This window comes from Zootoca vivipara, chromosome 1 (assembly GCF_963506605.1).
Source record: "Zootoca vivipara chromosome 1, rZooViv1.1, whole genome shotgun sequence".
Taxonomy (NCBI): domain Eukaryota; kingdom Metazoa; phylum Chordata; class Lepidosauria; order Squamata; family Lacertidae; genus Zootoca; species Zootoca vivipara.
Window position 1 is genome coordinate 71,091,803 of NC_083276.1, and position 13,852 is coordinate 71,105,654.

At 40.8% G+C, this 13,852-nt stretch overlaps 1 protein-coding gene across 2 annotated transcripts in view; it reads left to right on the forward strand.

The window, feature by feature from the left end:
• Positions 1-1,550: 1,550 nt before the first annotated feature.
• The window catches only part of NUCB2 (nucleobindin 2), a 29,539-nt gene continuing 17,237 nt past the window's right edge, over positions 1,551-13,852 (forward strand). For both annotated transcript variants that reach the window (XM_035120265.2, XM_035120273.2), the window contains exons 1-4: positions 1,551-1,789; positions 10,429-10,572; positions 11,437-11,544; positions 13,160-13,286. In XM_035120265.2, the coding sequence (XP_034976156.1) occupies positions 1,769-1,789; positions 10,429-10,572; positions 11,437-11,544; positions 13,160-13,286 (400 nt within the window). In that variant the 5' untranslated portion in view covers positions 1,551-1,768. The remainder of the gene's footprint in view (positions 1,790-10,428; positions 10,573-11,436; positions 11,545-13,159; positions 13,287-13,852) is intronic.

Genomic DNA, 13,852 nt, shown 5'->3' on the forward strand with positions numbered 1-13,852 from the left:
CCAAAGTAAAACATAAACACTTCCTATAGTTTAACTAAAAGTCAGAAAACGAAAGTCCCCCTCCAGCATTTGATCAATTACATAGGGTTTAAGATTGCTTTTCCAAATTCTCTCTAGATGTCTCAAATTATTATTTTTTAAAAAATAATATTTATGAAAGATTTTCTTGGTTTATAAAAGTACATGCATTGCCTCTTTTTCAGGTTGTAAAGTCTTCTCTACAGATCAGTTACATTTGAGATGAGACATGTTATGCAGTATAGGTTCAGGGAGGAAAAGGGGTGGCGACGAGGGGTGGTGTGGTGAAACATATTCTTTTATATAGTGTAAGTGTGGGGTTTTGTGTCAGCATCAACTAGATAGGTTCTTTTTCTATTCACTTATTACATTTCCTTGGTAGTGAGGAGTCTAAAATATTTTTATCCCAAAATTGAGTTTTGGGTGTTTGGAATATGACATACGTTTCATCAGAGGCAGCTAAAAACAAATTCAAAAGTGTAATCCACAGATTTTAGCATTATAGCCACATCATCCCAAGTACCACAAGATCTACCACACCACTGCATTGGCTCTACATCAGTGTTAGTAAGTGTAACCCAAAGGGTTCTGATTTCCTCCTTCTGCCCCCAAAAGGCCCAAAGATCAAGTAGTTGAAGGATGCAAGGACTATTAATGTGCTTGAACCAATGTTTCTGCCATTCCGTTTCAGTATCAGAAGTGCAGAAGCAAACACACACAAATTTGCAAAGCCACCCTAAGTTTATTTACACTTTTACCATAACGTCTCTTATTTCAGCTTTCTGTTGGTTCTGCTATTATTGTTACTATTGTTATTTATTCAATTTGTATACCACCTTTCACCGAAAGATCACAGGGGAGTTCACAACGTAAAATTTTATGTTTTAATGTAGCTATGTGGGCTTTATTTTATCTGTTTGCTTGTTAGTAGCTTTATATTGCTCTGGAAAAAATAAAGCGGCTGGCAAATTAATTAAATAAAACAAAACTTTATTCTTCTACGACAGCTCCGATTATATCTGCAAAGGGTCGCCTGTTCTGGAGGGCTCTGCCTTGCTGGAGCGATTCGAATTTACTGGCGCCTTGGGATCCTCCTTCTCCGGGAAATTCCAGATGCTAGGACCAAGAGACAAATACTGATTCAAAATGAGTAACTCTCGGGCTCCCCTTCCTCTTCTTCCAAGGCTTCTTGGCCACTTGCAGCTTCCTCTGGATCACTCACCGCCCCCTGCCGGCTTTATTCTTCCTCAACGCGGCGCGTCACTGAGCGGGGGCGGGGCGGGGAAATCAAACTAGCACCGCCCACCGCCGCTACCGCCACGTACCTTCCCCCAGCGCAACGTACCTCCCCAGGCCTGTTTCGCCGCCTGCGCAACCGAACACGGCTGCTTCGTCGCCGCCCAATCGTGGCCCTACGCGATGCCCAGAAGGGGCACAGGCTCCGCCAATCCGCGTGCTCCGAGAGGTGGTGCCTATTACTATGGGAACGGGGAACTAGGTTTCGCTACAGATCTGCTTCAAGGGGGTGTATCGGCGAAGAGAGAGGCTGAGAGGAAGAAAGGAAGGAAGGCAGGGAAGGGGAAGGAAGGAAGGAAGGAAGGCGGGCGGAAAAGAAGCCACCAGGTGCCTGGCAACTGGGCTTCTGTTGCTGGGGGCTCTGTAGGCTGCCTCTCTCTCCAGCACGCGAGTACACAATAGGGAGAAGCCACATCAGCTGGAAGACGCTCAGGATCTCTCTGTCTCCATAGCTATGAATCATAGCGAGATAAAGGTAAGTCAGGTTTCCTCTAAAGCTGGACCAGAAGGGGCGAGCTGGCTGCCCGCTGGGATGGTGCACTTGCTTAGACCCCTCCCTGGGTGATGAGCTGAATGGACAGGTGTCACTCTTAAGTTTCTTCTTTGCCCAACAGGTTATTCTGGCAGCACATTTTAAGCCGTGGGCAGGGTGGGAGTCTGATGGATTTATTGGCTTTTAAACTAAGGGGCTGTCAAATTGGATGGTGGTGAGCCATGGCTATTGTTGGCCCTGCAGAGCTTGCCACCTTCTGAGAAAGTGTGATTGCCAAGGTCGGAGAAGTGTAGAATTGGTTAAATTGATGGAGAGGAGCTGGTCCAAGGGGTTAGCTGCACCTGGGATACTCATGCTAGCTAGCACATGTAGTCAAAGTTCCCTTTTGAATGACAGAATTCACTCCTGTTACTTTGTGATGACATCAGTTCACCTGGGGGAAAAGAAGTGGGCTTTTAGAAAGTCAGAAGTATGCCCAGTTTAACTCTTCTTAACTCATCAATGGGATGGAGTGATAAAGGCTTTATGTGAGGAACTCTTTTCCTCAAATATACAATGCAGCAAAAAGTTGTGTGTGTGTGTACTTGTTGGGGTACAAAAGTATTTGAAGTATAATCAAGTGCTTTCTGTTTTACTTCTTGAGATGGGCATGGTAGGACCACAATCTATGAGTAAGCTCTCCAATTATTGCACATTTAAGCCTGTCTTATGCTGAATGTTTGTATGTTTCAGATCCTTGTATTTTATTTTTTTATGCAAGGTGTCCTTAATATGTCAGCTACATCAAAGTTAATGTGTGTGTGGGAAATTATACTTAAGTTAATCTGTGGGTAAGCAGAGTCAGCTCCTTGATGTAGGCATGTGAGTTGTTTCCTTTAAATGGTAGAATATTGCCACTTTATTTTATTGTGCTATCAGAACAATGATTGTTTAGTTCTTTAAAAACACTGTGAAATAACATGGTTCTAGCAATGAATGAAAGCAGGGACCTGTTGCTGATTCATCATAGCCCTTGATATGTGTAAAAAAGAGGGTGGGGGAAGTGTGCAGGGAAGCAAGCTTTCTTTACATTCACAATTTCTTTTGGCTGAAGTGGTTTTAATGCATTCAGGGCTTCATGTTTTCAGATAAGATGGATATCATTAGTCCTGGCTAGGTCCCTTGTGCAAGATGTTCTCAATGGGTGCCATTCCTGAGTGTGCCTACCTCCTCACTGGTGTCCCAACTAACGATTAACTTGCTTTCTCCTTCTGGTCTCAGTCTGTATATCTGCCCAGAGGCAGAGAGTTGTTCTTTCTTGTCACTTTTGCTACTGCTTGAATACTTGGAGAAGACAGGTGAGCAGGTAGTGACAGCAGGAAGGAGCAGCAGAGCCAGGAGATGTTGGGAATTGATTGTGGGCCTGCTGCAAGGGTGTGGTTCTCCGCAGATGACAAATAATGCCTACCTCTGACACTCGTTTCACATGTCACTATTAGTACCTGTGGTCCACCCCTGGCTTCTCAGAAGATTTTGAAAGAGGACTTCAGTGATTGTGGCTTTTATACTGTGACAATTATTTCAGCATAATCATATTACCTGATTTTATCTACATTGTTCAATTCAATAAGATATTTATTTGAAAATGAGGAACGGTTTTCATATTAAGTACAGTTTTGTCAACACCCTGAATTTAGCAAGGTAATTCATTTCACATGGGTGGGAATCTTTTTTTCCATTTTTGATTGGCCAGCTGCTCCACATAGAGCAAGGGCAAATTCATCCATTTGAAGATTTTCTTGTTGCATTCTTACCCTTCTGCCTTGCAGGAAACTTGTAAAACGACAAATAACCATATGGGAAGTGTAGTAAGGCTGACTGTTCCTCGTCCTCCTCTGATAAGGACTCTCCCGGCTCAGAAGACAAACTCCCAAGTTCTGTGCTGGCCCTTCAGGGTGTGCAAACTCCATTTAAAGCCAGTTGCACACCTCCATTCAGATGAACAGACTTCCCAGCACACAGTACAGCTAATCTCTAACCATTTGCTATGCTGGCTGGAACTGTTGGGATTTCGAGTTGAACAATATCTGGAAGGCCACAGGTTCCCCATTCCTGATGTAATGGATTGGTGGTGGTGTTAAACAAATTATTCGGAACACCTTTGCTTTGGTGCCAGAAATTTATGAGATGCTAAATAGAACCACATTTTGTTAACTTACTTGTCTTGCATGAAACAAGTTGGTTGATACAGCTGAACATGGTTTAAGAGTGCCCCTTAGAAGGAATTTTGGGCTTCATAAAAAATGTATTTTGCACCTGGAGGTTTTCCTCATTCCTGTGATTGGTGCCTTCCTTTTTGTTTTGTTTTTCTTTTAAAAAGGTTATAGAAAATAATAATATATTGGCATGTATTATTGGAAATACTGTATCCAAAAGTTGAGAAGGGAAAAAATGAGAGCATTTCCTCCCTGAATATATATGCAATGTGTCTCTTCCTTCAAATCCCTCATTACACCCTTTCTTGGGTGGCCTTGGCTTACCCCCTTAATCCTCATGCCATTAATCCTCATTTCCAACTGTGACCAGTTTTAAGAAGGTGTAACTGCATTTGGTTACATTCATCCCTTCCTGCTCTTGTCTCTCTGTTGCATTTTCCATTGCATCCTCTGTGGACTCAGGAATAGTGATGGTGCTGTATAAAATAATTATTAAATGTCTGAGGAAGCATGATGCAGTAGATAAACCCCCCCCCATACACTTAGCCATGAAGCTTACTGACAGACTTGGCCCAGTCACTATTATTTTAAAGCGTTTCTCCTTCGTTTGCTCTTTAAAAACTTCCAGTGTAGGTTATGTTGAGGATAAAATGAGGATGAGAGAAGAAAAACCACATAAGTTGTATTGAGCTCACTGGAGAAAATACAACATCAAAGTGTTGGAAGTACATCAAAACTAATACCATGTTCAGTTAAATTCGAGGTACAACCACAGACCACATTTTGACTGTTTAATGTTGAAACTGTGGAGAATGGCTTTAGCAAGATCTTCCTTCTTTTTTGAGGTTTGCATCACTTTCTTAGCAGGGTATAATTAACCTGAAGAAAGAGGTATGAGCTGAAATATTTTCAAAGTATTCAAATATTTGAAATCCATTGAAACAGGAAGATTTGTTCAGTTTTGACAAGAAGGGATGTTTTTAAAACCACTACCAAAGATTAGGTTTGGGTTAAACTGAGAAAGAACACCTGCGTACTGTATTTAGTTCAGTAGATGAATATTATTCCTAGAGGGGTGCAGAATCTTTCCCTTTTTCACACTTTTAAAAGAAAAGTGAGCAGTTGTTTATCAATGATTTTTTAAGAATGGGATATAGGATTAAAAGATCCAACTTTGAATCAGGTTACCCAAAAGACTAACTTTCCCTTTATTTCCTGGTAAGGGCATTGAGATAATCAAATAGAATCAAGTCAGTCTTGCCCGAGTCTTAATAATTATCAGCTTATGGTGATGTGGAGGAAGGTTTTTCACTGATGTTACAAAGCATGCTCCCTGTTGAAAGAAGAGATGCCTTATCAGTATTGGTGTTTGCCAGCTTCTGAATACCTGGTTACCCAGGCATTCTCTTGATCTGAGCCTCCGACTTCCATTGCTATGTTGTTTAATTGGAATTATTTTATTGTATATTTTCATTGTGGATATAAAAGGGTGGTATTCAACAAAGTAGTTGGGTGCTTGTTTACATTTATTTATTATTTTATGTATCACCTTCCACAATAAGTTCCAAGGTGATTTACAGCCATACAATAAAAGCAACAAAAATAGGTTTAAAAACAATACAGAAAACATAAGTTGTAAAGAAATGTGATGTATTCCAAATACACACTCTGCTTCTTTGGTTAGTTATGACTTACATAACCTTGAAGGAATATATCCAGGATAGCTTTTCTACAAGTTCCAACTTGTACAGAAGAAAAAAAGAGGAGTGGGGAGGCTGAGTATTTTTTTTACAATCCAGCCTCCTTTGGAAATTATAGTCAGTAATGTCTCAAAAAGAAAAAAAGAGTTTGCTGGCTTCTTAAAACTAACGAATTTATTACAACATTAAATATGGCACAAGACTGTTCAGTATTTTTTGCTGCAAGAGACTAATATGGCTATCCCTCTGGAAACCAAAATCAGGAGGTGGGGGTGGGGGTGGGAGGCACATAGATTGTAATGACGTGTCATCTTAAAGCAGGCTGACTATAGATTAGAGTTGAAAAGATATTGTCTTCTGCTGACAGATCTCAAGAGAACTACATTGCTCCAGCCATCCCAGTTCAACCAGTATAGAAAAAAAGAGGGCGAGGCCAGATGGGGTTGAGGCTCAGGAAAATATGGCTGTTGCAGATGCTAAATTAGCTAGGAAGCCAGTAAAGGGATTTAAGGAGAAAGGTCATATGATCTATGAGGGAATTCCTGTTTGGCCAGTCAGTTAATTTGTGTTCAGATGAGCTATAGAGAAGAAGGGGACGACAGAGGACGAGATGGTTGGACAGTGTTCTCAAAGCTATCAACATGAGTCTGACCAAACTGCGGGAGGCAGTGGAAGACAGGAGTGCTCTGGTCCATGGGGTCACGAAGAGTCGGACATGACTAAACAACAATGAGCTATAGAGCCAGCTAGTGTGATCAAAAGCTCTTAAGTGTAACTTTCCCAAATTTTCCAAATCATGAAATGGCTTTTCAGCATCATACATGTAAGGCAATGTGAAAATTCTGCCTTTGTGTTGATGGCACATACCGTATGAATGGGCTGTAAACCGCCCTGAGACTTCCGGGTGTCAGACGGTAAATAATTTCAAGGTTAGGTTAAATTCACAGTGCAATCTTATGTGTATTGACTTCCTCCTAAATTCCCATTTTTGGTTAGAGCCACTAAGGACAAGGGGCTGGGCTCAAAAGTGCCAAGATAAGCTTAGGGTTTATAATCTTCAAATGGAGAACTCTTAGCCCACGTGAGCTTAGAAATTGGATTTTTGATCAGGATGCCAACCAAGACAGACAGAGCATCCATCATTGCCCCCCATTACTCTACTTCGTACCCCTAAATTAAGACCAATTACTCAAGGCCCCGTTACCTTGAGACTCTGACCTTCCCACAACTACGCTGGGCCTTTGTAGAAATAAGATTCCAACAGATGCCCTCAGCATATTTAAAGGGGAGATATAGGGGAATTCCCCATATGGATTGCAAATGTATGGATGCAATCAGGTAGAGGACATTACACACTATTTGCTGATTTGCCCCCTGTATACAATGCCCAGAGGAAAATTTATATCGCCAATTCTTAAGTGGCTTCCAGGTTGATCCACACAGGAAGTGACAGTTGAACTCCTATCAGATAAACATCTATACATTATACACCAGGTAGCCAAATTTGTGCTGGCAGCCAAGAAGCTCCATTCCAACTATGTGAACACACTTTAATCTTAACTGTTAATATTGTGAATTTCTTCTATGTTGTAAACTGTTACAGGTTACATTGTATGGTTTTAGATGAAAGTTTTCCTTATATTCTCTGTCATCCATTGTAAAGGCCTTTGGGTATATACAATAAAATTGACTGACTGGCCTAAATTCCCATTTAGGATTTTAGGATAGGCTTATGTTTTCTGGGAAATCTGAGAGGCTTTCGGAAGCTGTAGAATTCCCCCAGGCAGGGCAATACAAACATACATGGTTCCGAGTCCATAGTTAATATTTGTTATGCTGATGTGTGTATCTATGAATTTAAATCGGCATGCTTTCTTTTTGCTCACCGTCATCATTGAATCTATGAATTTTGCATTGACTGGAGTCACTACCCTTATATTGCATTCTACGTCAGAGCTGTGACTCACAGCTATACCTGTCTCTGTTCAAAATCTGACTCATTCCATAGTTCTTGAATGGGGTGTGCTGATAATCTAAGGACATGCCACTTTGCATTTGATAATATGTTTGCCATGCTACTATAGCTTGCTACTACAGAAAGTGAATTTATGCATGGTCACAAAACGGGCTGTGACTGCTTATTGTATCATATCATAAATGAAACAGTGGGATGTCCCTAAATATCTGTTGATGTCAGAGCAAAAGCCCCAGTGAAGGGTCCTTTTTAATCCCCAGTCCTGATAAATGTTTTGCTGCTGTTACTAGCTCATTGACTATCCCACTTTGCACCTAGCCTGCAAAGAGACATGAATTCAAGTGTAGCTGAATCACAGGCTACTGAGATTTTTATCTCCTGCAGTCCCAAAGAATGGTGTAAGAGTTCTGATTTCTCAGATATGAACCTTTGAGTCCATTGTTCCCTAGTGTTTTCTTTGTTCTGCCTTTTCTGCTACTATGGATGCTGAATACTGGCATTGTAATTGCTCGTGTGCACCAGTGGTAGCAGCAAAAGCAGGATAGCTCAGTTGGTTAGAGGGTTAGAGGTTGATAATGGCAAGGTTTCAGGTTCGACCCCTGTATGGGGCAGCTGCATATTCCAGTATCCTGGGGGCTGGACTGGATGATCCTCAGGGTCCCAACTCTACAATTCTGTGATGGTGCTAGACAGTGGCTGGGGTGATGAACCGCTTTGGGATTCGTTCTTTAAAATACAAAATAGTATTGAAATGAAATTAGTTATAAGAATAATTTTAGTCAAAAAGTTGGGTGTGGTGACCATAACCTGGGTTTAAGGTGCCAATTGGCAATTAGCTTATATATCTGAGTTTCTAGCACTAGGTGCTGGTCCCTGGTTACTGGAGGGTGAAGTTCCACCATGCAGTGTTATTTTTTTAAAAAAAATGCCTAGGGGTACTCTCATTTTCCTACTCATATTGAAATACTGTCCCTTAATGAGGCCAAACTTAGATTCACAAAATGTTTAGGGGTATGTGTACCCCTGCAACCCCCCCCCCCGAAAAAAGCACTGCCTCCATGTAAGTGGTTTCTTTTATCTTATCAATACTTCTGATTAGAATCATTAATATTTACGTATACTGGGTCAGTTGATCCACTTACCTGCCACATACCTTTAGTAGAGGCCACAGCTTTAAAAAAAGTTGCCATGCCAAGTGAGAGCTAGAAATTAATATACCCCAGTGGGTTGGTTTGGTTAAAACTCTAATGCAGCCATAGTGAACAAAGCTTCCCAAGACAGACAGTACTGAAAACAACACACAGTTGTGACAGCACAGTTGGTTCTAGTGAGATGATGTTGTGGTACAGCTTGACCCAAGTACGTCTTCGACCACTCAGCATTTGCTTAGGACTGATTGTACTGCCAAGACGATATCACAAAACATACTGGTGTTACAAAGGCTTGTTTTATTGGAAATGTTTCAAGGCATTATTATAATAACAAATGAAGCTGTGAAATATGGAAGGAAATATTTAGAATAAGCAATAATATTTTTATTAGTGTCTGCAAACCAGTAGTTCATATTTGGTACAAAGCTGTCCTGGTATATTAGCTCGAGAGACTGCTTTTTGTCAATATGAGACAAAACAACAACAGATAAACTTTATCTTTTGCTATTGCTGTTTCTCATGTGTGCTCTTCCAAGGTTTGAAAGTTCCAACCCCTGATTTGTTTTTCCCTTGGAAAAACAATTAAGTCAGGGACTAAATTGTAGTAGTAGTAGGATCAGTAATAATTGGACCCACAGTTTGGTTAAGCGAACATGCTTGGATTTCATAGATTTATTTCAACTGAAGTGTGGTCTGGCTCCTGTAGGTTACTCAGGTTGCTTCTGCAGCTCAACCTCCAAAATTTGTTATGCCATCACTGGATTTGGGGGAAATGGTATCAGTTCTCCATTTGTAAAAAGGGAGTAAGCAATGTTGTTGTGAAAATGAATAGAAGGATGGTAAAGGTAAAGGTAAAGGGACCCCTGACCATTAGGTCCAGTCGTGACCGACTCTGGGGTTGCGCGCTCATCTCGCATTATTGGCCGAGGGAGCCGGCGTATAGCTTCCAGGTCATGTGGCCAGCATGACAAAGCCACTTCTGGCGAACCAGAGCAGCACATGGAAACGCCAATTACCTTCCCGCTGTAGCGGTTCCTATTTATCTACTTGCATTTTGATGTGCTTTCAAACTGCTAGGTTGGCAGGAGCTGGGACCAAGCAACGGGAGCTCACTCCGTCACAGGGATTCGAACCGCCGACCTTCTGATCAGCAAGCCCTAGGCTCAGTGGTTTAGCCCACAGTGTGGTACCGTACTATAAAAATGGTATGAGGATAGTACAGAAAATGATGGCAGATGTTAAGATGCCACTACCAGACACTTTGCACATGGTCTTACATGTTCATCTCTTGCATTATTAGCCAGAAATGTATAAACTTGTGTTCATAGTTAGTACCAGTCCTGAACTGTGTTCATACTGCTTACTAATGCTAACACCTCAGTTTTAGCCCACTTCCGATGTTGCAGCTTGAATTCACGAGAGTGCAACTATAAATCACTCCTGTCATCCCAAAAGGTGTTATACTTTAGCCTCTTTTATGTTGACAAGGCATGCCTCTGGGATTCCACATGCTTCTGATGTGATTGCTTTTGCCATGGGAACAATCCTGGATAAAGAGGGTTACATGCTTAGAAAAAAATACTTTGCTGTTTTATTTCAGATAAGATGGAAAGCTGTTTTCTTACAACAGTGTCTTTTGCTCCTGACCTATCTTGCTATTGTGCTGGAAGCAGTGCCTATAGACATAGACAAGACAAAGGTAAAAGCAGAAGAACAAGTAGAGAATGCAAAAATAGATAATCCGGTAAGTGAAATAAATACCTTGTAATGGTATCAATGTCATAAGTATATATTACCATTACCCCTGAACTGATGGAATATTATTTCTGAATTTAAAATATTGATACTGTTCAGGGCCATCTGTGGCACTCAGGGTCTGAATTTAGGTCTTCTTCTTTTTGTTAGCTTTGTGAAAATATTGTAGAGAGGAAAAATTAGAGTGAGGAAATGAACTAACCAGACAATTTTGCCTCTCAGAGAAAGCAGCTTGCATTCAAACCACTTTATCCAGTGTTTGGAATAGGAAATTTCTCAGCAGAGAAAAGAAATCCTCCATTAAAAAAAGAGAGATAAACCATATGATATTGGAAAAGGAGTTAATATTTCTGTACTGGAACACCAGACACCAAATATTATTTGGGCTCAACTTGGCTAATTTTTAGCCAAGAAACCATGGGGATCCAGTGATTTACCTCCCCATATCTCATTTAGTTTGAGACCTAAAATTAACTGGGTTCTTAAAGCTAAAAGAAAAACAAAGGAAGGAAAGCTATAGAGACAATATCACACATATCTTATTTACTGTATTCCCTTATAACCTCTGTTGTCTTTCTCTTCTGTACTACTGAGTCCTCCTTATAAACAGCATTTCTAAAGAGCTCAGTTAAATCCACAGAAGTTGCAGTTCCCCAAATAATGTGTATTTATAGCTGCTTCATGTGATTTATCTTCACCACTAGATAAAACAACATGGACACTGATAGTTAGGTCTTAGAATCACAGCTGGGCTAAAGATCACACCTAATTTAGTCTGAAACATCTCTATAGAAAGAGAAATGCTTTTCCTCCCTGGTCCTCTTTCACTAAATTGATATTCATTTTCCTGAAGGATACTGGGCTTTATTACGATGTGTACCTCAGGCAAGTGATAGATGTCCTGGAGACAGACAAACATTTCAGAGAGAAGCTCCAGACAGCCGACATAGAGGCAATAAAGGTATGTAGTTTTAACTGTGTAAGCATACAGCTTGTATGGAAAAATAAGAGAGAAATAAGAGTACAGTGGTACCTCGGTTTTCGAACGCCTCTGTAGCCAAACGTTTCAGAACTCGAATGCATAAAACCTGGAAGTAAGTGCCTCGGTTTTCGAACACACCTTGGAAGTCGAACAGGAAACGCACCTTCTGTTTTGAGTTTTCTGTATTGAGGCTTGGGTTTTGAGGCTTCTGCTTTCGGTTTTCGAACGTTTCGGAACTTGAACGGACTTCCGGAACGGATTATGTTTGAAAACCGAGGTACCACTGTACTCTGGTTTGTCATTTATAAGGGGGCTAGACAGATTCATGGAGGATAAGACCATCAATAGCTACGGGATCCAGTGTTAGAGAGTGAGTATGCTTCTGAGAATTAGCTGCTGGGAATTACAAGCAGGGAGAGTGCTATTGTGCTCAAGCTCTGCTTGTGGGCTTCTCATAGGTATCTCCCTGGCCACTATGAGACCAGGATGTTGGGCTAGATGAGCCTTTGGTCTGCTCCAGCTGGGCTCCTCTTATATTCTGATAGGAGCCAGTGTGCCATACAGGTGACATGGAGTTTGTTCTCAAAGCCAGCAGACCTGATGGGATACCTGCCGGTCTTCAAAGTGGGTGGAATTGAACTTAGACAGCAACTTCACAAGCTCATCAAAAAAGTCTGGGGGAGAGAGGAGATGCCTAAATTATTGGTCTCTTTTTTAAAAAAGGTGATAAAACGGATTGCTGAAACGATCGAGGCATCTTTTTATTAGCTGTGGCCATCAAAATTCTTGCAAGGATCTTAGCAAACCATCTCCTAACAATATCTGAGGCTACCCTTCCTGAATCCCAAAATGGTTTTCGACCTTCTAGAGGGACCTTGGACATGATTTTCACCGCTCGACAGCTTCAAGAAAAATGCAGAGGTCAAAACCAACCCCTGTATCCCCTGTATATGGTGTTCATTGACCTGACTAAGGCCTTTGACACTGTAAATCGTAATGCCCTGTGGACTGTCCTTCTGAAATTGGCTGCCCAGATAAATTTGTGAACATCCTCCAGCTCCTTCATGATAATATGATAGCAACAATTGCAGATAGCAATGGTTCTCAAAGTGAACCATTCACAGTGGGATCAGGTGTTAAACAGGATTGTGTTATCTAGCTGCTCTTTGATTGTGTGGGAGCACCAGTGTGTGGAGGTTTCTGTGCAGGACTTCCTCCTTTCTTTAGATAAGGGAAGTACTGCTTATCTATCTCAGCTTCATGCATTGTGTTCCCCCACCCCTAAGTGAAAAAGGAAGGCCTTCTAAGCATAAGACCTCTCTGTCAGCAACATAGTGCTCACACAAATTTGGACTAAAAATTGGATTGGATCCTTAACTGGCTTACTGTACTCATTTATTATATATGGAACCTGTGAATATTAGACTTTGGGTTCTGTTTCCATTATAAAAGCAGGTAATATGTCCTTCCAGTTGCAACATGTCAGTTGTGAAATGCTTCATCGTCTTCTCTCTGTTAAGAACCTAGTAGAACCTAGTTACCTTCTAAAAAGAATTAACTGACTACCTTTATCAATTGCTTGCTTTATTGACAGAGTGGAAAGTTAAGCAAAGAACTAGATTTAGTTAGCCATCATGTGAGAACAAGGCTGGATGAACTGAAAAGACAAGAGGTTGCAAGATTAAGGATGTTAATTAAAGCCAAGATTGATTCATTTCAAGGTAAGAACACAAAGCAAAAATGTTTCATTTGCCTGTCTTGTTTACAACAGTAGCAGAGATTAATAAAAAATAGAATGGTGTAAGAGCTTTGGTGTTTCCTTTCATCTCATTACACAGTCCTTTCCTGTTTGGAAATCTAGGAGAACAAGACAGACCAGTTCTGAGGAAACAACAGACACACATTTGGGATAATGGTTCAAGAAAAAAGACAACTATAGGAGTTCCATTTTGATATTGTCAAATACTTTTGTAGCTTCTTCATTAATTTCTCTTGAGCTTTGCAAGTTTTACTTTTCTCACTGAGGATTAGCAACATACTTAACTGGAATATAAACACTAATGTATTGATGAACTGCAAAGTACTATCTGATCGGACCACCTGTTTAGAAAGGTTTTTTGAAAACAAAGTATAGCTCAACGGCTGCCAGTTTGCAGGGTTATGAGAATACAGAGCAAAAACAAAATAAGTCAATACTACCCCTGTAATACTTATATTATGAAAATGAAGTAGCATCGTGTTCCTAATTTTTGTGTGGAAGTTAAACACTTAACATCATTTTTCCAAA